This window comes from Hyperolius riggenbachi, chromosome 9, assembly GCF_040937935.1.
Source record: "Hyperolius riggenbachi isolate aHypRig1 chromosome 9, aHypRig1.pri, whole genome shotgun sequence".
Taxonomy (NCBI): Eukaryota; Metazoa; Chordata; class Amphibia; order Anura; family Hyperoliidae; genus Hyperolius; species Hyperolius riggenbachi.
The window spans coordinates 273,528,540-273,551,321 of record NC_090654.1 but is presented as its reverse complement, the minus strand read 5'-3'; the positions used below and the strand labels follow the sequence as shown (position 1 = coordinate 273,551,321).

The 22,782-nt window shown below is 46.1% G+C and overlaps 1 protein-coding gene across 1 annotated transcript in view; it reads left to right on the top strand.

Annotated features, from left to right (window-relative positions):
- The window catches only part of FBLN5 (fibulin 5), a 95,114-nt gene that overhangs the window by 23,300 nt on the left and 49,032 nt on the right, over nucleotides 1-22,782 (top strand). Inside the window, exons 3-4 of the mRNA XM_068254579.1 lie at nucleotides 16,850-16,904; nucleotides 21,002-21,053. Coding sequence (XP_068110680.1) covers nucleotides 16,850-16,904; nucleotides 21,002-21,053 — 107 coding nt within the window. The remainder of the gene's footprint in view (nucleotides 1-16,849; nucleotides 16,905-21,001; nucleotides 21,054-22,782) is intronic.

The following is a 22,782-nucleotide window of genomic DNA, read 5'->3' as shown; positions in this document are numbered from 1 at the left end:
GGTAGTTAGATGCAGTGAGCTGGGTTCACTCAACAGTAAAGGTACTTAAGATGCAGTGAAGTGGGTTCTCACTCAACACAACAGGTAGTTAGATGCAGTGAGGTGGCCAGGTGGGTTCTCACTCAACACAACAGGTAGTTAGATGCAGTGAGCTGGGTTCACTCAACAGTAAAGGTACTTAAGATGCAGTGAGGTGGGTTCTCACTCAACACAACAGGTAGTTAGATGCAGTGAGGTGGCCAGGTGGGTTCACACTCAACACAACAGGTAATTAGATGCAGTGAGCTGGGTTCACTCAACACAAGGCTAGGTATATGCAGTGATGAGGTGGGTTAAGTAAACACAACAGGTACTGGGTAGTTAGATGCAGTGAGCTGGGTTCACTCAACAGTAAAGGTACTTAAGATGCAGTGAGGTGGGTTCTCACTCAACACAACAGGTAGTTAGATGCAGTGAGGTGGCCAGGTGGGTTCACACTCAACACAACAGGTAGTTAGATGCAGTGAGCTGGGTTCACTCAACAGTAAAGGTCAGGAACAAGCAAAGCAGCCTAGAACCTAACTAATCTGTCCCTAGGAGAAAAAGTCTGCAGCAGCTGTCCCTTTCCTCTCTCTAGCAGGCACACGAGTGACTGTAATGGCCGCCGGAGGCTGCCTTATATAAGGGGGGGTGGGGCTCCAGGGCTTACTGTAGCCTGAATGGCTACAATGTGCCTGCTGACTGTGATGCAGAGGGTCAAAGTTGACCCTCATAGGGCATTATGGGGCGAATCGAACTTCCGGAAAAGTTCGCCTGGCGCAGGCGAACGCGAACCCCCAATGTTCGCCTGGAACCGTTCGCCGGCGAACCGTTCGGTACACCTCTAGTAAACACAGTACAAACATGCTGCCCCTGTAATCTCTGTGCCTGATGTAAGTGTTCCACCTTGCTTCATGAGAGAACCGGCCCTGTTTGGCTCCCCAAGTGTTTCTGGACAATTTCTGTGCAATTTGCTTGTGTGTTTCCAGTAAGTCTTGCCGATGGTTTTGAATGATAAACAAGCGTTCTTTTCCAGTCCTGACATTGTCCTGATGAAATGTTTATCTTTGATGAGTTGCCGAATCTGTGGACCATCAAACACACCGACCTTTGTTTTTTTTAAATGACCGGCTAGGAAATGCCAAAATGAGGTACTTGAAACGCTATGCTTCAGTTGACAAAGCTGCAATGAACATCAGCCTCAGCTCATGTGCGGATGCGGGAATAGTACATTCTATTGACAAGTGGCTCGTGTAGAATGTTTTGAGTCACACTGCGTAGAGCAGCGCACAACCTTTCACTACACTGTCTTGTGAATGAATAACCTATACAAAGCCAGGCTACAGTAATTGCATTAAAGTAAATGTAGAGAAGAAAAAAAAAGTTACTTATCCGGGGCTTCCTCCGGCCCCAGGCATCCGTCCTGTGCCCTCGCCTCAGCTCCGGTGGCTCCCGGTCCCCTTCGGTGCAGATGCCGACCTTGCCAGGTCGGCATCTACTGCACCTGCGCAAGAGTCTTGCGCGGTCGCGCTGCAGTGTACTGCGCTGTACTATATTATCGACAGGTTAGCGAAGAGTGTGGAGAATGTAGTAGGTGAGTATACTCACAGGGCTAGGCTGCTAAAGGAGGCAACTACTGGTACGAGCATATGGGAAAGTACCGTCCCCACTCAGCCTTGTGGGTAGGAAGTGGTGGTCACAACTCCAAAAGAAAGGTTCACTCTCGGAGAGTGACTAGGCCTAGCGACACTGCCTGCCTGGCTGCCCCCCAAGTGTTAATGTCCTCCCTGTTGCCCACGGAGTGTAAAATCTCACCCCTGTCCTGCTGTTGCGACTCCCTGCCTGCTCAACTGTCACCCCCGAGCACGTGTCTCATGTGACGTCACACACTCCTCTGGTGCCACAAGGAGGTGGCTGTGGATGGCCAGAAGTCTGTGGCTTGTGTCGCACTCACAGTGTAAAGAGGCCCTGTAGTCAGGGCTTGTTCTCTCATGAAGTAAGGTGAAACATTTGCATCAGGCGGCAGAGATTACAGGGACAGCATGTTTGTACTGTGTGTTTACACTAACAGCATGTAGTACAGAGGAGGAGGAGGAGACAAGAGAGGAGAGTGAGGTGAAGGGGTAATCATTGGGGAAAAGCAGCTTGTTGTGCTGTGTGAGGAGTCTGGCAGTGAGTGAGGAGTGGTGAGGCAGGAGAGCATCATTGGGGAAAAGCAGCCTGTTGTGCTGTGTGAGGAGTCTGGCAGTGAGTGAGGAGGGGTGAGGCAGGAGAGCATCATTGGGGAAAAGCAGCTTGTTGTGCTGTGTGTGGAGTCTGGCAGTGAGTGAGGAGGGCGCAGGCAGGAGAGCAGCAGTGTTTCATTTGACTTGCACAGCAGAAATGAGGAGGTAGCACTGCTGTCCTGTTTGTCACAGACTCGCAGCCAGCCAGTATGTTATTGTGTTAAGCTGCAGCATGTCATGTCTCAAGTTGTTGCATATGGCCCCTTGCTGGCTGAGAACATGAAATAAAGTACAGTACATTTTGAGTGCTGTGCAATTATTCCAAATCAGGTGGGGGGAGGAAGATTCATCCTCACAAGTTTGCCTCAGGCAGCAAAAAGTCTAGTACCAGCCCAGGAGCCACAGCATACTTGATTGCAATATGATCATCAAGGTGAATTTTCTGCATAACCATCCTAACTTCTCAGAGATTGTTAGCGTTGTTAGGGATAAGCAAGGTGAACGAATCACCAGGATTTGAAGGATGGTATCGGGGTAGATGGGATGGGAAGTACATTGGATAGCTGACTATTGTTGGACCATCCCGCAAGATTGTCTGAACACTCTGAAAAAAAAACTATAAGTGGGGAAAAGCAGCTTGTTGTGCTGTGTGAGGAGTCTGACAGTGAGTTAGAATGGGGCAGGCAGGATAGCAGCAGTGTTTCATGTGACGTGCACAGCAGAAGGGGGGAGGTGGCACTGCTGTCCTGATTGAGGAGGAATGGAGTGACTGAGGGTGAGCAGTTTGTTTGTCACAGACTCACAGCCAGCAAGTGTGCTATTGTGTTGAGCTGCAGCATGTCATGTGAGCACATTAAATGAAGCAGAGTAAATTGTTGGGTGCTGTGTGATCATTCCAAATCGGGGGCACAACTTTGCCTCAGGTAGCAAAACGTCTAGAACCGGCCCTACCTGTAGTGACATATAGCAGATCAGGATACCAACTTTTACAGTAATTATCCTGCTTTCATTATCAGAAACACTTCCTAGATCCATATATTGCTGTAGCCCCGCCTCCCAGTAATGCTTAGCTAAGCTGTTTGTTATGCAGAATTCTCCCCCAGAGCATTCAGGGTGGCCAGGTATATTTTGTACTGGCTTCAGAATTCTCAGAAACAAACATTCCGCAGAGTCGCACCTGACCGGACTATAGATGTTGCCACCTGAGATACATTTTGGAATATAAATCATGGAGACTTTACAATGGGCGAACACAGACTAATTTATAAATGGATATTTTAAGAAGATAAGAAATGTTATTCATTATGCTTTTTTCACTACAGTTCTCCTTTAACATTTGTTTGCCTTTAAAGGACCATTATCGCAAACAAAAGTAGGCAGTTAAAATCTGAAAGGCCAAGCTGCAGGGCCACACGACTCAGCACACAAGTGATTCCCCCCCTTTTCTGCCCACCAACAGAGCTCTCTGTTGGTGGGCTGTGATGGCTTCCAGGAGTGTTTTTTTATTTTTTATAAAATTATATTATTTTTGTAACAAATATAGTTTTTTTTTGTAAATTATTTTTATAATTCCCTCTCCCGCCCTCCCCTAGCCAGCCTATGACAGCGATCGGCTGTCCTAGGCTTCAGCCAATAAGAGCTAATCGCTCTCCTGTGTCCCAGGGTAACAGTTGTGTCACACGGCTGTCAGTGCAGCGCTGCCTTCGATCGCCTAACAGTCTCCCAGGCAGCGGTGATCTCCGCTGGGAGACTGAAGGCGAAGCTGAGCTCCGTCATCCAAGCGGATATTTGCGCGCAATTTTCTGCAATCCCCCCCAGGAACTTATGCCGATCGGCGTTAGGCGGTCCTGGGGCTGCCACCGTGTCCCTGCCAATTGGCGTGGAGCGGTATTTAAGTGGTTAAATATCTTAGATTTAGCAGCAGTGTAGAAATGACATCATCACTTTGTGGGATCCAGGAAGAGAGCTGCTGCGGGGGGTAGACTGGGGGGGGGGGGGGGTGCAGGGTAGACGCAGCAGAGTAAATCCATATCATCTTGATGCTGCAGCAGATGCCAGTTGTGGGGGTGTGCAGGGAGACTATGAGCCTCTGGACGGCACGTCCTGTACAGAGTCACACCGTCCACCACACTTCTTCCTGCTCAGGGGACACGGCGGCCTTTGGGCATCAACCGCACGCGAGCACAGTGTCTCTCTCGCCTCTACCAGCCGAAACACTGTGTTCCCCAGCCACCTTACTGACTAACAGGAGGACCTGTCATGTCTACTCCTAAGTGTGATACAAAACCCACATCTCCCTTTCCAGACACGAGAAGTAGCAACGTTCATGCCAGAGCCGCTCTTTAACCTGTCCTATTCTCTAATTAGTCCTCCAGTGCTCAACTTTAGAGCAAAAATAATGTGAGGGTAGATGTAGACTGCTTGAACAAACGTATATGAAGATAGGTATCAGCTGAAGTACTGGTAAAGAAATTGTAAAATGCATTATTTGTTGGGATGAATCACACTTCACTGTATGACAACGTGTCAAATGTACATTTGAGGGATGCTGAGAGAAAGATAATTTCCCAGCTGCATGGTGCCACGTTGCTTTCCCCACCACTATACTTTACAGTTGGCACTAGAAGGTAGTTAATGAGATGACATGCTAGTAATTCCAAGTTGCATACGAATACAGTTATGATGCAAACAGGGCCGGCGCTTCCATAGAGGCAAAGGGGGCAATTGCCCCAGCGGCCCTCCAAGGTACCCCACCCTCTAGCTACGGTGACCCATGGGCACGGAGCTGAATTGCACTACTTGCTGTCAGGGTTAATGCTCAGTCAAATGTCAGTTACATACTTTACTTGTCTTCATCTTCTTCCTTCAGGCGTCCCATCTCTATGGCTCCCCCCCGCAGTGGGGTTGATATCTCATGACATATGTCAGTGTATACATGCCTGTTGGAAATAAGGAAGAGAGGCGTAAAGCATTGTGAATATACTTGCAGGGGCTGGTGTGGTGTCAGAGGGGCCCCCAAGTTACTTTTGTCCTGGGGCCCCATTGTAGCTAGAACCAGCCCTGAATGCCAATTATGTGAAGCTTGGAACTGGGGAAATCCAAAATGAGTAGGGAGTGTGTTTGGTTGTCCCAATTCCAAACGGCATACAATATGCATTACATTTTCATGCAAGCTGGAGATATGAGCAATTTCATTGACCTCCTCTTGTGCCAACTGTAAAGCATGGTGGTGGGGAGAATAATTTTCCAGGGCTGTACTCTCGGATTGATCCAGCCCCATTCATTCCAATGTAGAGAAGGTTCACACTTTTATGCATGTGCCTTGTGCGGAATTGGGATTGTGTGCTTGTTGCACATGTAGTGTATTCCAATGGCATGGCATTTGATCTGCATTTTATATTCTTTTTTGTCATGTTTGTTATTTTTTTTGCATTGTTTTTAAATCGCACTGCAGTTTTGCTTTTTTTTCGTTTGCAATGTCATATCTGCATTTCATGTAACTTAATGGAAACACAGAAAAATCATACTTGTACAGGGTGGTGAGAGGCGCCCAATGTGTGTAGGTAGGATAAGTAAGGCCCCGTTCACACTTGCGTTTTGGCATCCAAACGGACCGGATCCGGATCGTATCAGGAGCTGATCCGGATTGGAACCGTACGGTTCCGATCCGTTTGCATCAGTATTGCTTCAGGCTGCCATCCGGATCCGTGGGGAAAAAAAATAAATAAAAAAATAATACCTTAAAATTTGTTGTGGTCTGCAGAAGGTGCACCTGGTGCTCATGTAGAATCAGGTCCTCCGCTGTAGGCCTCCCCTCCACCTCCGACATTCTGCCAAAACAGCTCCAGCACATGTGTCACTGCTGCTCCACTCCAGATATGCTTGGCCCATGTATCCCCGTCTGAAATGGCCGCTTGGATACGCATAGGAAGTGGGGTAGAACGTCCGGTGTTGTCTCCAGTGTGTTCTGTGCTTCCGTTTCCCATTGGTTTTCTATATCCGGATGGTGCAGTCAGGCTCCGGTCCAGGTGGGTGGGCCGGATGAGCCGGACCAAAAAATAGCGCATGTTGGAAAAGTGTCCGGAGTCCGGATCCGGTCCGGCTCCGTACTGTACGGAACGTACGTATTTGAACGTCCGCATAGCCTTTGCATTGCTATGCGGAACGTACGTTCCGTTTGTACAGTATACGGTCCGGATCCGATCAGGCGGATCCGGACAGGGCACGCTAAAGTGAACCGGGCCTTAATAAGAAATAAAATAAAAGGGTATGGTTTGCTTACCCACATGTGAAGATCTTAGGCCTGTGTAAGCAGCATAAATACTTTATTTCAATGCACAAAAGAGAACACCTTTCGTGGGCTATAATTCTACTTCCTCAGGAAATAACATGCCTGATGGCAAAAATGACTTTGACCCAAGTGCAGTCAGGTTTGTTCTTCCCACCTGCTTATTGCTGAGCCACTGCCGTGTCACACAAATGTGAGTATAATTATTCACGTTTTCTTTATCCCCGTGTCACCAACTTGCTATTGTCTCTTCTTGGTTTCCTCCCGCATTCTCCTCTCCCTCTTTCCATTTTATAGGAGAGCCGACTTGTAGCAAAAATTATACAATGCTGGTTATTTGCCCGTGAATAATAAGGCGTAATCGGTGCAGTTCTATCAATTATTATACGCAAATATTTAATAAGTATTCACTGAACAGCCAGTAAATGCTGAATGGCTGTTGTGGGGAGAGCAGCGGAGATATAATTCCTGCAAATATCCAGGAGAATAGAGCTCTGTTCCCGGCCAAATTATTATCAGGGATGTGGAATGTTTGGCTGACGACTCCTCCAGAGTCAGATTCAAACTTTCTCTCTCTGTGAAGTTTCAAACAACTCATTGAAATATTTCTAAGGTGATCTGCAGAGGACCCACACAAATATGTCAAAGGGATTTTATAGTGTTTTTTCGTTTTTTTTTCTAAAAGAGAGACTATCGACCAACATGTTTTTTTCAATTGAGATAGGAAATGTTTGGGAAGTGCAGGCTAAGTACTGGTGTATACATTTGAATGCTTATCTCATTGTTTACCGTTATCTAATTCCTTTCACACTTTTCTGAAGGCAGAGTGAACCATGAGGGGAGGGGAGATTCCCTCACACTTCATCTGTTAACCCTGTGGGTGAGAGAAAGCTCTGCCTGTGTCTGACTATGCTCTCTAGAGAGAGCAGAGGAAATGTATCTTATGTGCTTACCTGTCAGGCTTTCCATATAACTCTGCTTCAATATTACACTGTTCTTAGCATGTCAGACTGCAGAGATTCTTACAGATTCATACCTTTGCAAATGAGACATTCCAAACGTAGCTAAAATCTACACACAATGAATTAAATCTTTTGCCTCTGATATTTAACATGAAAGTAGGAAAATATTTACACAGCTACTTAGACTTTATTTGTACATTGTCGTTTTAGAACACTTAGTTTGATATTGTTCCTTTAAAGGGGTTCTCTTGCACCTGTTAAAAAAACAAAAAACTGCCACTTACCTGGGGCTTTTATCGGCCCCCTGCAGTTGGAATGTCCCGCGTCGTCTTCCTCCGATCCTCCATTTCCCTGCCGCTGGCACCGGTGTAATTATTCTTCTAACTAGACAAATAAAACTGCGGCTGCGCGCTCGGTCCCGCACGCGCCATTGGGAGCTTACTGCGCAGGCGCAGTAAGCGCCATTGGGAGCTTACTGCGCAGGCGCAGTATGAAGTTTTCCTGTACTGAGCTTGTGCAGTAATCTCCCAATGACGTGCGCGGGGGTGACCACGGCCATGCAGCGCAGTTCTATTTGTCTAGTTAAACGAATAATTACACTGGTGCCGGCGGCGGGGAATGGAGCATCGGAGGAGGACGGCGCGGGACATTCCAGCTGCAGGGGGCCGATAGAAGCACCAGGTAACTGGCAGTTTTTTTTTTTTTTTTTTAACAGGTGCAAGAGAACCCCTTTAAGCATGTTTGTTTTATTAATTTTTTTTTTTTTTTTAATCCGAACCTTTGGAAATATTTCACCACTCCCGTTCCTGCCTTATAATGTTTTTTGCAATCGGAGTAAAGCTAAGCACACACACTACGAACAATTCCTGAGGAACGAACAAAATCTGCTAACGATGTAACGCATAACGATCCTGTACATGTATTAAAGTGGACCTGAACTCTTGCACGGGACAAAAGGAAAACCAAGAGAAATGCACCCTGTGTGTTTTTAGAGAGTTTAGCCTGTCTAATTTCCCCTCATCTGTGACTAATCACAACTGTAATTTGATCTCTCAGCTGTGTCTGTTGGCTGCTTCGGCAGGACAACTAATTTGTAAACACAGGATGTTAACCCTATCTCTGCTTCCATGAAAGCAAGACGTAGACACACTGCATATTTATTGCAGGATTTGTATCAGCCATAACAAAGAAATGTTTTACGTTAAAGGTTATTATGCTGTTGCTTATCTTTTAGAGAAGAGGGGAAGTTCTGAGTTTAGGTCCGCTTTAATAACACATCATGCAAAATTCACGTGGACAAGCTGAACACGTCTAAGCGCACCAACCATCGTTTGCGATCTCGGCTACACATTTTACATGGGGGGAGGCTGGCCAGGAGTCCGTTGGGCGTCAGGAAATCAAATGCCGCTACCTTTGCTCGGCCTGACAATGGTACAAAATACAGAACAGGTAATAACCGTGACGAATATGACCGGATGAACAAAATGTATAACAAGTTGTAAGACACAAAACGCTGAGAGAGCCCTGGCCTTGCAAGCTTACAATCTAAAAGGATGAAAAGGGGAGGGGGGTGGGGGCAAGAGGTGGGGTAGTATATAATATGCATACTTAAGGCGGCCACACACACGATACAATAAAATGATTCGATTTTACGGCAATTCGATAAAAACGGTCGGAGCTCCTGAAATATCTAATGCTTGTTTTTCATTCGACTGAAAATCTGGTCGGGTTTCCAGTTCTTTCAATTTTTATCGAGCCGGAATGCCAGATATTTTTCTTCAATCTTTCTAAAGATTGTATGGTGTGTGTTAGATTGTCAATTTATTAATATACACACCCTAGCAATTGTATCAGAGTTTCATATCATTTTTATCATAACTGGAGAAAAATTGAACATACGTGTGTGTGTGGTACATTGGTCATATTCATAATTCTAGTCAGTCAGAAAAATTGATTGCTATTCTTAGATTGAACAGATATTTAAAAAATTGTATGGTGTGTGGCCACCTTTAGAGGCAGTGTGTTTTTAAGTGATCTAGTAAAGAGTATTACATGTGTCAGAGGTTGAAGGGGGGTGGCCTAAGTTAGAGCGTATGCTTGATAGAAAAAATACGTTTTGAGGAAGCTCTATAAGTGAAACTCCAGACTAAAATTCTACTCAGCAGCACTGAAAAGGCTTTGGTGTTTCTTTAACAGTGTCACAGCATCAGAACTTTGTTTTTCTTATCAAACCCTCATATTTAGCTGAACTGAAGCTAAGCTCCGCCCCATCAAAGAAAACTACCCGGGCATTTTTCCCCTGATGCTGTGCAAAGCATGATGGGATTTCTGATGTTGTTGTTCCGTTTTTTTAGCTACTGGGAGGGGTGATCAGGACACAGGACAGTTGGAACTGTGTCTCATGCTCCCTGTCACCTCCTTTCAACCAAAAAGATGGCTGCCCTCATGAAATCACAAACATTTGCCTGTTCTTTTAAAAGAGGGTGGTTAATAGATTATATTACCTCTGTATTTTAATTAACATAACTAATGTAACTTAAGGACAGTATATTTGTTTAGACTGAAGTTCCTCTATAAAGAATTCAAAGGTTGGAGAGTGACGGATGTGTTGTGGAAGGGGATTCCAGAGAAGGGTTGAAGCATGTGAGAAATCTTGTATACGTGAATTTGAGGAGGTGATTCTAGAGGAGGACAAAGGAAGATCGTGTGCAGAGCTGAGATTGCGATTGAGATGGTAGCTGGAAACCAGTGAGGAGATGTACAGGGGATGGACATGGTGGACCATAATCTGTAATAAAATATAGTTAAAAGTACCTGAGACAGAATGATGCAAAAAAAAAAAAAAAAAAAAAAAAAATTATACATACCTGGGACTTCCTCTAGCCCCCTTCAGTCTGATTGCTCCCGCGCCGCCTGGATCCTCCGATATTTGGTCCGGTAATTCCTCTAGTCGTGGCGTAGTGCACATGTCCAGCAATGGGGCAGAGCATACAGCTAGACCACTCATCTTCTGACTGGCCCAGACTGAAGGAATTACAGGGCTGAATAATTCAGGCAGCGCGGGAGCAATCAGACTGAAGGGGGCTGGAGGAAGCCCCAGGTATGTATACATTTTTTGTATCCCCCGTCTCAAGTACACTTTAAATATACCTGCAATTGGTTTTAACCGTTTTTCAAGATAATGTTATGTGTCGCCCTCAGCCTATACATTAGCTGATAGTAAACGAGCTACAGCTGTGTGTGCTGATCTCTGCTACCCCCAGTATGTACAGTATAAGCTGTTACTCTGTTCCTGTACTGATAGTAAACTAGCTGCAGTGTGTGCTGATCTCTGCTACCCCCAGTATGTATAGTATAAGCTGTTACTCTGTTCCTGTACTGATAGTAAACTAGCTGCAGTGTGTGCTAATCCCTGCTACCCCCATTATGTACAGTATAAGCTGTTACTCTCTGCCTGTAGTGATAGTAAACTTGCTGCAGCGTGTGTTCATCTCTACCACCTCCACTATGTACAGTATAATCTTTTACTCTGTGTCTGTACTGACTGTAAACTAGCTGCAGTGTGTGCTGATCTCTGCTTGAATAATGTAATTTTTAAATAGTTCCCCAGCTGAAGTGTTCTCCCTCCCCTAATTAAATCGATTAACTGAGGTCCAACTCTTTCATTCGCTTTTTTGTTTAGAGACACTGAAGCAAAAAAAAAATATGATATGATTTGTATGTGTAGTACAGCTAAGAAATAAAACATTAGGCGCAAATACAGTAATATTGTTTGCAGTACATGAAGAGTTAAGAAACTCCAGTTGTTATCTATGCAAAAGAGCCATTGAGCTCCACAACTTTCAAAGTCACAGAGAGCTCTGTCTTCTGAAGCTTGTTATATCAACTGTCAGTCACTGTATTGTTTTTTCTTCAGCAGAGGACAGTTCAGAAGGTCACTGAACTGCTTTGTAACATCATTTAGAATGCTGAGTGTAATGCGTAAACAGCAAATATTAGAGAATAATACAATATTATAAAAAAAAAAAAAAAAAAGCTTTGTAACTGTAAATAAAAACGAGAATTTTTTTTTGCTACTAATGTTCTAGTAATTATCCGTACTACACAACCAATTCATTATATCATTTTTTTTTTAGCTTCAGTGTCTTTCATGCAATATTTTCTAGCTGGATAGTGTGAGGGCTCTTTCCCACTAAGACGTTGCATTAGATGCGACGTTAAAGTGACACTTAACCTGCTGGGCGGTCTGGACGAGCACAGCTCGTCCAGTACCGCCGGAGGCTGCCGCTCAGGCCCTGCTGGGCCGATTTGGCTGAAATAAAAAGCAGCACACGCAGCCGGCACTTTGCCAGCCGCGTGTGCTGCCTGATCGCCGCCGCTCTGCGGCGATTCGCCGCGAGCAGCGGCGAAAGAGGGCCCCCCTAGCCGCCTGAGCCCTGCGCAGCCGGAACAAAAAGTTCCGGCCAGCGCTAAGGGCTGGATCGGAGGCGGCTGACGTCACGACGTCGGCTGACGTCGATGACGTCACTCCGCTCGTCGCTATGGCGACGATATAAGCAAAACAAGGAAGGCCGCTCATTGCGGCCTTCCTTGTTTATTCTGGGCGCCGGAGGCGATCGGAAGATCGCCTCCGGAGCGCCCTCTAGTGGGCTTTCATGCAGCCAACTTTCAGTTGGCTGCATGAAATAGTTTTTTTTTTATTAAAAAAAAACCCTCCCGCAGCCTGCCTGGCGATCTTAATAGAACGCCAGGCAGGTTAAGCCTACAAAAAAAAAAGTTTTACTCACCTGGGGCTTCCCTCAGCCCCCTGCAGCTGATCGGTGCCTTCGCCGTGTCCCTCCGATCCTCCTGTCCCCGCCAGCAGCCACTTCCGGTTTCGCAGTCACCGGCCGTCAGGCTGGGAACGTGAGTGATTCTTCGCGTTCCCAGCCACAGTAGCACCCCCTATACTGCTATTGCGGCCTTCCTTGCCACAATAGCAGTATAGGGGGCGATATTGTGGCTGGGAACGCGAACAATCACTCACGTTCTCAGCCTGACGGCCGGTGACGGCGAAACTGGAAGTAGCCGCCGGCGGGGACAGGAGGATCGGAGGGACACGGCGAAGGCACCGATCAGCTGCAGGGGGCTGAGAGTAAAACTCATTTTTTTTTGCAGGCTTTAGGTTCACTTTAAGGTCGCATAACGTGCCCCTAACGCAACGCATGTGAGCTTTGAAGTTGGATGTTACAAAGAGCCGCGTTATGCGTCTCTTGATGCGTCCGTGATGCGTACTTTTTGACGCATACTATCGGACGAAAAAAGCGCATGTGGCAAATTAAAAAAAAAAAAACATTACTGAGCATGTGCAAACAGTCTAACGCGACAAAATAAGAGTGTAACGCACAGCATGCTGCACTTTCATTTAGAGTGCTGCGTTATACTCTAACGCAACGTGGCCACTGTGAACAGCCCATTGATTTGTCATTGCTGTGAGTTGGGCTGCGTTACAGGCTGCTCTAACCAAGTTCCAAATTGCATCGCAATTCCCATGAGACTCAACCCTTTTTAGATATTATATCCAATACATATTTATTTCTATTGCCAGATATGTATACAGCACAACGTTTCGGGCGTTGGCCCTTTATCAAGTGCTCAAAACCTCTGAACCAACATAAAACATATATAGACATTACACTTCTCACCACACCCAGAGCATTGGGGGGTGGGCACATTGCTTAGTAATTTAATTAACCCTTTCTAGTGGAAAGAGCAGTATACCTGTTAAAGGAAACCTCATTACAAGCTGCTCTAACGTCAGACCACAAAGTCCAACTGTGAAAGCAGCCTAATGGTTAAGGGCTCTGCCTCTGACACAGGAGACCTGGGTTCAAATCTCGGCTCTGCCTGTTCAGTAAGCCAGCATCTATTCAGTAGGAGACCTGGGGCAAGACTCCCTAACACTGCTACTGCCTATAGAGTGCCCCCTAGTGGCTGCAGCTCTGGCGCATTGAGTCCGCCAGGAGAAAAGCGCTATATAAATGTTCTGTGTTTGTCTGTGTTTATCAAATGAAAGGTCTCGTCAGTTTAAAAAGAAAATATATAGTGGATGGTGACAATTGGAAAAATGGAAAAATTCAGTTTGGTCTAAAATATGTTTTTCTTGGTAGGAAAAGGTGGAATTTTCTATGTATCTGTCTCCTCCCCGTCCTGTAATGGAACGCAGTGGGGCTCCCTGGCTGTCACTTAGCGTTTGACATCTGGGCGGTGCGCGGTGATCGCACTGCAGACTCGTTAGCAGCATAACTCCAGGAAATGAATCCGTTTAATCTGTCGCTCGTACTGTAATAACAAACGTATGCCAGCTTTACACACAGTAAAATTAAGGGAATGAAACCCATTTCTGTGGTAAGAATTCATGAACATCTCAAGTGAAACTATTTTAAAGTGGACCTGAACTCTCGCACAGGACAGAAGGAAAAGAGATAAATGCACCCTGTAAGTATTTTGAGTTTAGCCTGTCTAATTCCCCCTCTTCTGCTATCGGCTGTGTCAGCTCAGGAATGTCCTTTGCCATGGCAGAGCTGCTAATTTGTAAACGGAGGATGTTAACCCTATGTCTGTTTCCATGAAAGCAGGAAATAGACACACTGAAGATTTATTGCTGATTTGTATCAGCTGTAATGTACTTTAAAGGTTATCTTTTGGAGCAGAGAGGAAGTAGTGCAGGTCCACTTTAAAGGAATTGAGAGGAAAACCAGTTGGTTGGACATTTTCCAGAGGTTTTCCACAATTTGGTGAGCGGTTACGACAGAACGTTTGTTTCTTGAGTCACCGGCCAAGATAAATGTTTCATTAAGCCGGAGTTGGCAGGACGGACCTCATCATGGTTTCCTAGCCGCGGCCACATCTACCTGCCAAATCGCGGGAGACCCTCTTTGATCAGCCAATAGGACGAGAGCAGAGGTCTGCAGTGACTGGTTAGCTTTACACACAGGTCCAGCGACAGTTTACATGCAGGGGGGAGAGAGGGGTCCTCTTGAACACAAACATCACATGGATAATTTCTTTAAGTTGTCTTTATTGCTTCAGTAACTTCTGGTGAGACCCGCAGAGCATTGCTTCACCGCTCTGGTATGTGCTCTCGTCATACGAAAAATGCTTGTCTTTATTTTGGCGGTAAATGTTGATGAGGTCCGCTGTGGGGCTTGTAACCTATCAGACGTGCAGCGCAAACAAGAAAAAGGGTTGTGTTTTTTTTACCATAAATTCCCAAATTAGGAGTTCATCTTTCACCTTACTGAAAATGACAATTGTTGTGCTCTGCACAAAATACAATAATACAATACAATAACATTTGTAAAGCGCTTTTCTCCCACAGGACTAAAAGCTCACAGATATGACTCAGATCAATATAAGTTCGCAGGCTGGACTGTGTTACAGAGGAAATAGTCAGATGTTCGTAAATGCCAAACTAAACAGGTGGCTTTTCAGTCTGGACTTAAATACTTCCAAGGATGGAGATGTCCAGATTGGGTGTGGCACTGAGTTCCAAAGTGTAGGGGCAGCATGACAGAAGGCTCTATCTCCAAAGGGTTTGAGGTGGATTCTGGGAGTGAAGTTATTAGATCCTTTTGATCAAAAATTGTGGGGGGTGTGATGCAGTTGCAACAAGTCCTTCAGGTATCCAGGGCCCAGATTGTGTAAGGATTTGAATGCCAATAAGCCAATCTTAAACAGAATTTTCCATTTACTTGGTAGCAAGTGGAATGAGCGAACGGGTGGTGTTATGTGGCAATAGTGGGGTTGGTGCATTAACAGCCTTGCAGCGGGAGAAGGTGTCCCAGTGTACTATGGAATAGGTAAATGTGGGTAATGAATCAGTCTTACTTTAGGTTGGGGGTTTAAAGGGGCACTATTGGGAAAATTGTGCTGTTCCATTATCCCCACCATCAATTATTTAATATGGACAGTATCAATTTCACCATAGAGCTTGTATTAAAAAAAAAAAAAAAAAAAAAACTCCTAACACCAATTCTATTCTTCTACACAGCTGATCTGCTTCTGTAAATCAGCTGTTCCTGTGCTGATGCGACACCTAGCCATTCCCTACAACTGCTATCAGCCTTTTGCTCTCTCTGCCTCAGCTGATTTATAACAGGGCAGCAGGGCTCACACACTCCAGAGACTTCTCTCATGTAGCTTTAATGTAACTAGCTAAGTAACTAACTAATTAGCAGACAGTTTAATTAGTTACATTATAGCAACATGTGAGAAGCAACAATGGCTCTGGAGTGTGTGAGCCACGTTTTAAATCAGCTGTGGCAGAGCGAGACTGAAGGTTGCTAGCAGTTAGAAGAGAGCAGCTAGTCCGTCGCATCTGATTTACTGACACAGATCAGCTGTGTAGAAGAATAGAATTGGTGTCAGGAGCTATTTTTTTTACCACGAGCTCTATGGAGAAATTTTTGCAGTGCATATTAAATAACTGATGGTGGGGGTAATGGAACAGCATAATTTTCGCCATAGTGCCCCTTTAGAGATAATAATTTTAATATGAAGGAAAATGAATCCGGATAGAAAGGACCAGTGTGGTTTGGATTTTAAAACAATGTATTTTTTCTTATAAAATCTTTAGGGTATGTGTGATTAGGGGGTGTGGCAGGGTGGTGGCTCAAGTGTCCCTCTTTCTTATCTCAAAAAGTTGGGATGTATTCACTGGTGTCACTGAGGGCTCCAGTGCCTAAACTTTCTAGACTGCACATCTACAAGGACGAGTTATAGACGAAATAGAGAGTTGGTCAGTTATCAATCTATTGTTGCATTTTATCTCTGTATTTTGTTGTTGCTTAGGGCTCTTTCACATTAGGGCAGATTTTCTGCGTTTCAACGCAAAGGATAAAGTTTGCGTTACCCAAGGTGAAATGAAAGTCCATAGACTTTCATTTTAGCTTTCACATATAACGCAGCCTTTTTGTGCGTTGCGTTCCACTGCACCCAGGCGCAGTTTTTTGGCCAACGCTAGCTTTATGCGTTACAATGTTAGTCAATGTAAAACGCACACTATGCGCGTTTTTAATCCGTTAACGCAGGCAATCAGTCCCAGAATGCAACAGAGGAACAATGTAGAAAGTTGACAACTAAAAGAAAAAAAAATTACCTGCGTTTTTCTATGTGCAGTAACGGATTGAAAACGGATTAAAAACGCACACTCACTGCAGTGCAACGCATATCAAAACGCAGTAAAAGGCATACAACAAAACGTATGCTTTGAGCGTTCTCCAACGCAAGCTCTGATGTGAAAGAGCCCTCAGTTTTGTGTTTTCTTCACACAGAAGTCTGTCTCTGATTCCTCTGGTTTGTTGTCTCTGTTGCAGACTAGCAGCCCTGTTCAGCCTTGCCCTCTGCCTCACAGACCGCTCACAAGCCCAGGTAAGTGTTTGCGTTACTTCTCTCTGTCTTGATTTATGGTGGAAAATGTTTCTTCTGGTTTGAGCTGATGTGAGCAGCGAGTATCTGATGTCAAATCCCCAGTCTCCCGGCTGTGTACTGCGGCCAAGAAGCGCAGCTGTCCCCGACAGGGGTGCTATCGGCGGGCCGAGCAGATGTTCTATGCGCGGAATGTTGTCCGGTCTGGCAGCCAATAATCGCTGTCCCTTTAGCAGCGATGGGAGATTTGGTTTTATGGCTGTTATATATAGAACTGGCGTGTTTTTCACTGCTGTACAAACGAAGACCAAAGGAAGTTATAAACGTTTCAGTTCTGTTTATCTGATTCTGGCAGATTGGATGGAATCTGCCAGTGATCTATTCACCCCCATCTCACTGCTGGACAATCCATAGCTGATTTTCAGACAGTTTATTGGTTGCAAGTGAGACTGGCCAATAAATTAGAGACACCACACCATCTAATAACAAGTTGGTCCACATTTAGATTTGATCACAGCCGATGGTCTTCTTGGGATGGAGTCAACAAGATGCTGGTGCCGTTGCCGAGGAATGTTGGCCCATGCTGACATAATGGCAGCTCTAAGTTGGGTCAGATTGGATGGCGGCATTTCCAAGCTTTGAAGTGATCTTTCGACTTTGTCCCACTAATGTTCAATAGGATTGAGGTCAGGGGACTGAGCTGGCCACGGAAACAAGTTAAACTCTGACTTGACATTTTTTAATATATATTTCCCACACTCTGAACTTGTATATAAATGTGTTTATCTTTTATATGTTCAGAGCGTGGGAAATATAAAAAAAATGATGTGCCTCCTGAGCCTCTTTAACCCCTTTTACCCCATGCACGCTGGAATAGCCAGAATGCAAAGTTCCAGCCGCGTGGGGCTTTGCACCTTGAATTATGCCAGCCAGCTTGGTCCATGGTATGGGGGAGGGGGGGGGGGCTCTGGAGGAGATGGGTGGCCAAGCCGACCCCCCCCCCCCCCATAGCCTTTGTCTAATTTATGGACAAGGGCCTCTTCCCCACCTAAGGTGCCCCAGGAGGAGGTGGGGGCCAATGAGGCCCTGGTGGGGTACATGGTGGCATCTGGGAGTCCCCTCTAAGAGGGCCAAAAGCATCCATTCATAAACCAGTGTGGGGAGCATTGAAGCCAAAATTTAAAGATGCTTTAGCTCTAGCTATACTTAGCATAGCTAGAGCTGCACAAGGAGCAGCGGTGTGTGGTGACGGGTGCGCACCGCGGAGATCTTTAACCAAGATGTAACCAGAGGATATTGGCTTGGGAACATTTTTTTTTTTTTTAACGTTACAGTTAAGGATTTCTGGTTAATTAATAATTATAAAGGACTTTATTTGTGGTTGTGTTATTATTTAATTTAACGCTTTCTGGAAATTGTTAAGGGGTACTCTGTACCCTTATACTGCTTTCTCCTGGGGGCGCAGGCATCTGGGGGTCCCCTTCTTAAAGGGGACTCCCAGATGCCACAAAGAACCCTCGGATCTCATCACCTCCTGGGGCACCGAAGGTGAGGAAGAGCCCCTTGTCCATGGATTGGACAAGGGCTCTGGTGAAGGGTAGGGGGGGAGGCTTGGCTGCCCCTCTCCCCCAGAGCCTCCCCATACCATGGACCATGCGGGCTGGTATAGCTCAGGGTGTGAAACCCTACCATATATTTTTAAAGGGAACCTTAACTGAGAGGGATATGGATGTTTCCTTTTAAACAATACAAGTTGCCTGGCAACCCGACTGATCTCTTTGGCAGCAGTAGTGCTTGATTCACACACCTGAAACAAGCATGCAGCTAATCCAGGCTGACTTCAGTCAGAGCACCTGATCTGCTTGCTTGTTCAGGGGCTGTGGCTAAAAGTATTAGAGACACAGGATCAGCAGGAGAGTCAGGCAACTGGTATAATTTGAAAAGGAAAAATCCATATCCTTCTCAGTTTAGGTTCCCTTTAATATATATCACACACACACACACACTCTCCCTCTCTCCCCCCCCCTCTCTTTCCCTCCCTCTCTCCCTATCTCCCTCCCTCTCTCCCTCCCTCCCTCCCCCCCTCTCTCCCTCCCTCCCCCCCTCCCTCCCTCCCTCCCCCCCTCTCTCCCTCCCCCCCTCTCTCCCTCCCCCCCTCTCTCCCTCCCTCCCTCCCACCCTCTCTCTCTCCCTCCCTCCCCCCCTCTCTCCCTTCCTCCCCCCCTCTCTCTCTCCCTCCCTCCCTCTCTCCCTCCCTCTCTCTCCCCCTCCCTCTCTCTCCCCCTCCCTCTCTCCCCCCCTCCCTCTCTCCCTATCTCCCTGCCTCCCTATCTCTCTCCCTATCTCCCTCCCTCTCTCCCTATCTCCCTCCCTCTTTCCCTATCTCCCTCCCTCTTTCCCTATCTCCCTCCCTCTCCCCCTCTCTCTCTTTCTCTCTCTCAGCATACCCTGCTAATTTGGTGTTTCTAGCACTTAAAGGGAAGGTTCAGGCACAAAAAAATAAAAATCCAAATCCACTTACCTGGGGCTTCCTCCAGCCCGTGGCAGGCAGGAGGTGCCCTCGGCGCCACTCTGCAGGCTCCCGGTGGCCGACCCGACCTGGCCAGGCCGGCGGCCAGGTTGGGCCTCTTCTGCGCTCCATTGTGCGTTCCACGCCGGCGCGCTGACGTCATCGGACGTCCTCCGGGCTGTACTGCGCAGGCTCAGAACTACTGAGCCTGCGCAGTACAGCCCGGAGGACGTCCGATGACGTCAGCGCGCCGGCGTGGAATGCACAATGGAGCGCAGAAGAGGCCCGACCTGGCCGCCGGCCTGTCCAGGTCGGGTTGGCCACCGGGAGCCTGCGGAGCGGCGCCGAGGGCACCTCCTGCCTGACACGGGCTAGAGGAAGCCCCAGGTAAGTGGATTTTTATTTTTTTGTTTGCCTGTGCCTGAACCTTCCCTTTAAGGGGGCTTTGCTACTAACCGCTAAGATTAGCGCTGGGTGAAACATTTCCCACACTCTGAGTGATTTTCTCAATAACTATAAGGTCTTTTTGAAAAAAAAAAAAAGTTTCCTCTTGTATTGTATCCACTGTTCTCCTCCACATACCCTGCAAATTTGGTGTTTGTTGTGTGTAAGGGGGTTTTGCTATTAAACGCTTAAGTCGTCTGCCGTTCTTCTGCCATTTAAGTCTAAAATTTGATGTTTGCTACATAACTAGAAAGGAGGCAGCTGGGAGTAATGGACTGCTTATGCTCGGCCTCCACCGTTCTGTTCCCACACTTGAAGTGAGAGGGATATGGAGGCTGCCATATTTATTTCCCTTTTAAACGATACACAGATTGCCTGGCTGTCCGGCTGTTCCTCTGCCTCTGATACTTTTTAGCCACAGACCCTGAACAAGCATGCAGATCAGATGTTTCTGACTGGATTAGCTGCACGCTTGTTTCAGGTGTGTGATTCAAACACCACTGCAGCCAAATAGAACAGCAGGGCTGCCAGGCAACTGGCATTGTTTAACAGGAATTAAGTATGGCAGTTTCCAAATATCTTTCACTTTAGGGGTACTTTAATACATAGAATGCAATCCGTTCTCAGGACCTGGAAGAGGAAATGCTTAGAGAACAGTGTCTTTGTCACTGAGCCCCATAGCCTGGCATACGGTACAATTAGAGATTTGTTTATTTTTAGGACCATTTAAAGGGAAACACCACATTTGTTGAGAAGCACAACCCTTTTATCACAGCTCTGCACAAAGCTGAAGTTCACTATTGCCAAAACATTGCCCTAGGAATGGTCAGTGACATGCTAGCAATGCAGGGTAGTTGAAAATTGCACGCTAAAATTATGCAAATACATGCAGCTTGGTCATCGATTGGTTAAGTGCAGCCAGTGCTTCATTTGATTGGTCCTTTTTCAAGCTGTTTAACATTTGCATCAGCTCAGAATCCTAAGCACATCACTGACCATCCCTCAGGAGTGAAGTGCGTTGTAGCAATTAGTAATGATCGCCAACAGTTAATTACGATTACGTGAAATTAAGCGTACATTTTTGTGTAGCGCAGAGCGGGCATGGCGACCGATGAATCTCATTATCATGTCTGTTCTTTCCTTACAGCCACAATGCACCAACGGCTTCCAGGTGGACAGAGCGACCGGCGAGTGTTTAGGTGAGACAAACTCTCAATGTTCATTTGATTCTTGGAACTGCTTCTACTGATCATTTCCTGAACCTCTCAATCTACAAAAACCTCATTAAAGTGGCGTGGCGTGAAATGAGATAACTGTGTGTATGTACCGTACAGTGCAAAATATATTATAACCCGGCTGTTCTACTTGTTTTATTTTGCTGCCTGAAAGCGTTAATTTTTAGGCATAGAAGTAACCGCTTCTGTCTTGTCGGGAATACAGTAAACTTCACTGATAAGCAAATTACAGCCATACAAATTTTCCTGGTAGCATACAATTTATGAGAGCAGGGAGAGATTAAAAAAAGTCAATAGTTAATGAATTTTCATTTAGGGACACTTAATAGGCTGCCACTGAGCAGAGACACCAGAACAATAAATCTAGTTTTTTAAATGTTTAAATATAAAATAAAACCATGGGATATCTTTAAAAAAATGCAAATTTTTAGGAGTAGGAGGATAAATACACTATCTCATCAGTTTAATTTCACCTCATGTTCACTTTAAACCTTATTTGTCCCTCTTTCAGGACTGATGTACAGATCAGGGAAAATATATGTATTTTTGTCTACTCAAAAATGTGTCTGACTGACTCTAAACTTTATTCCCATCATTTAAATTGAAATAGTTATTTTCAAATGTTAATATGAAGGAAAACTAATGATGATGATGATAAAAAGGGCCAGTTGGTTTGAAATATAAAACCAAGTCTTTTGCTTAGGAATTCTTAGGCCGGTTTTACACTTACTTTTTTGCGTTGCGACGGGGATGCAATGCTCCTGCTGTATCCCACCGCAATGCAAAAAATGACAAACATATGACCCAGCTGCAGAGTGCACAGACAGTCATATGCATGGCCCCGCCCCCCACACAGTGACATACTTCCTGCTGGACAGCAAGTACGTCACTGGCAATCCGAGCATGCACACCGCAACACACCGCGCTCCATCGTTTACACTACATGCGTCACCCATAGACTTACATTTCCCCAAGCATAGTGCTTTAAGCTGCTGTTCTTGTGTCGGATTGGACACTTTCGGTGCACTGCAATGGACCAAAAGTCTCCCTAGACTTTAATTGCTTTTGCGGCCCCTTGTGGCAAAATGGGGTAATGCAATGCAAGTTTAATCTCCCTGGCAGCTACCCCCGAGTCAGGCTCGGGGTGGAAAAAAGAAGCCAGTAGCGATAGCCTCAAGCCTGACTCTGGATCAGTGGCGTAGCTTTGGAGCTGTGGGCCCCGATGCACGTTTTACATGGGCCCCCCAAGCACTCTATACATAACAATTTATACAGCGCACCAAAACCTGCCAAGGACAACTACAGTGTCAGAGGTGCAAGAAGGGGATGGGGAACAGCTTGTTAATGATTACCACTATTCAAAGTGTCTATAGAAGTGATTATTACCAGCACAGGACCAATAGAGAGCTAATACTGCATTTGAGGGAGGGCCCCTTGGGGCACCTCTGGCCCAAGGGCCCCGATGCGGTCGCTACCGCTGCAACCCCTATTGCTACGCCCCTGCTCTGGATGTCTGCCAGGACTGGAGGTCTATGCAGAGCCTAAAGCACAGCGGGCATCCTCTGCGATCCAGAAGCCAGCAGCCATTCTCCTTCCGGTCCTCAGAAGCTCTCGATCCCTCTGGTGAGATCCCCGTTTAATGACGACAGACAGCGACCTCACTATAGGGTTACAGCTCCACCCAGAGGACGGA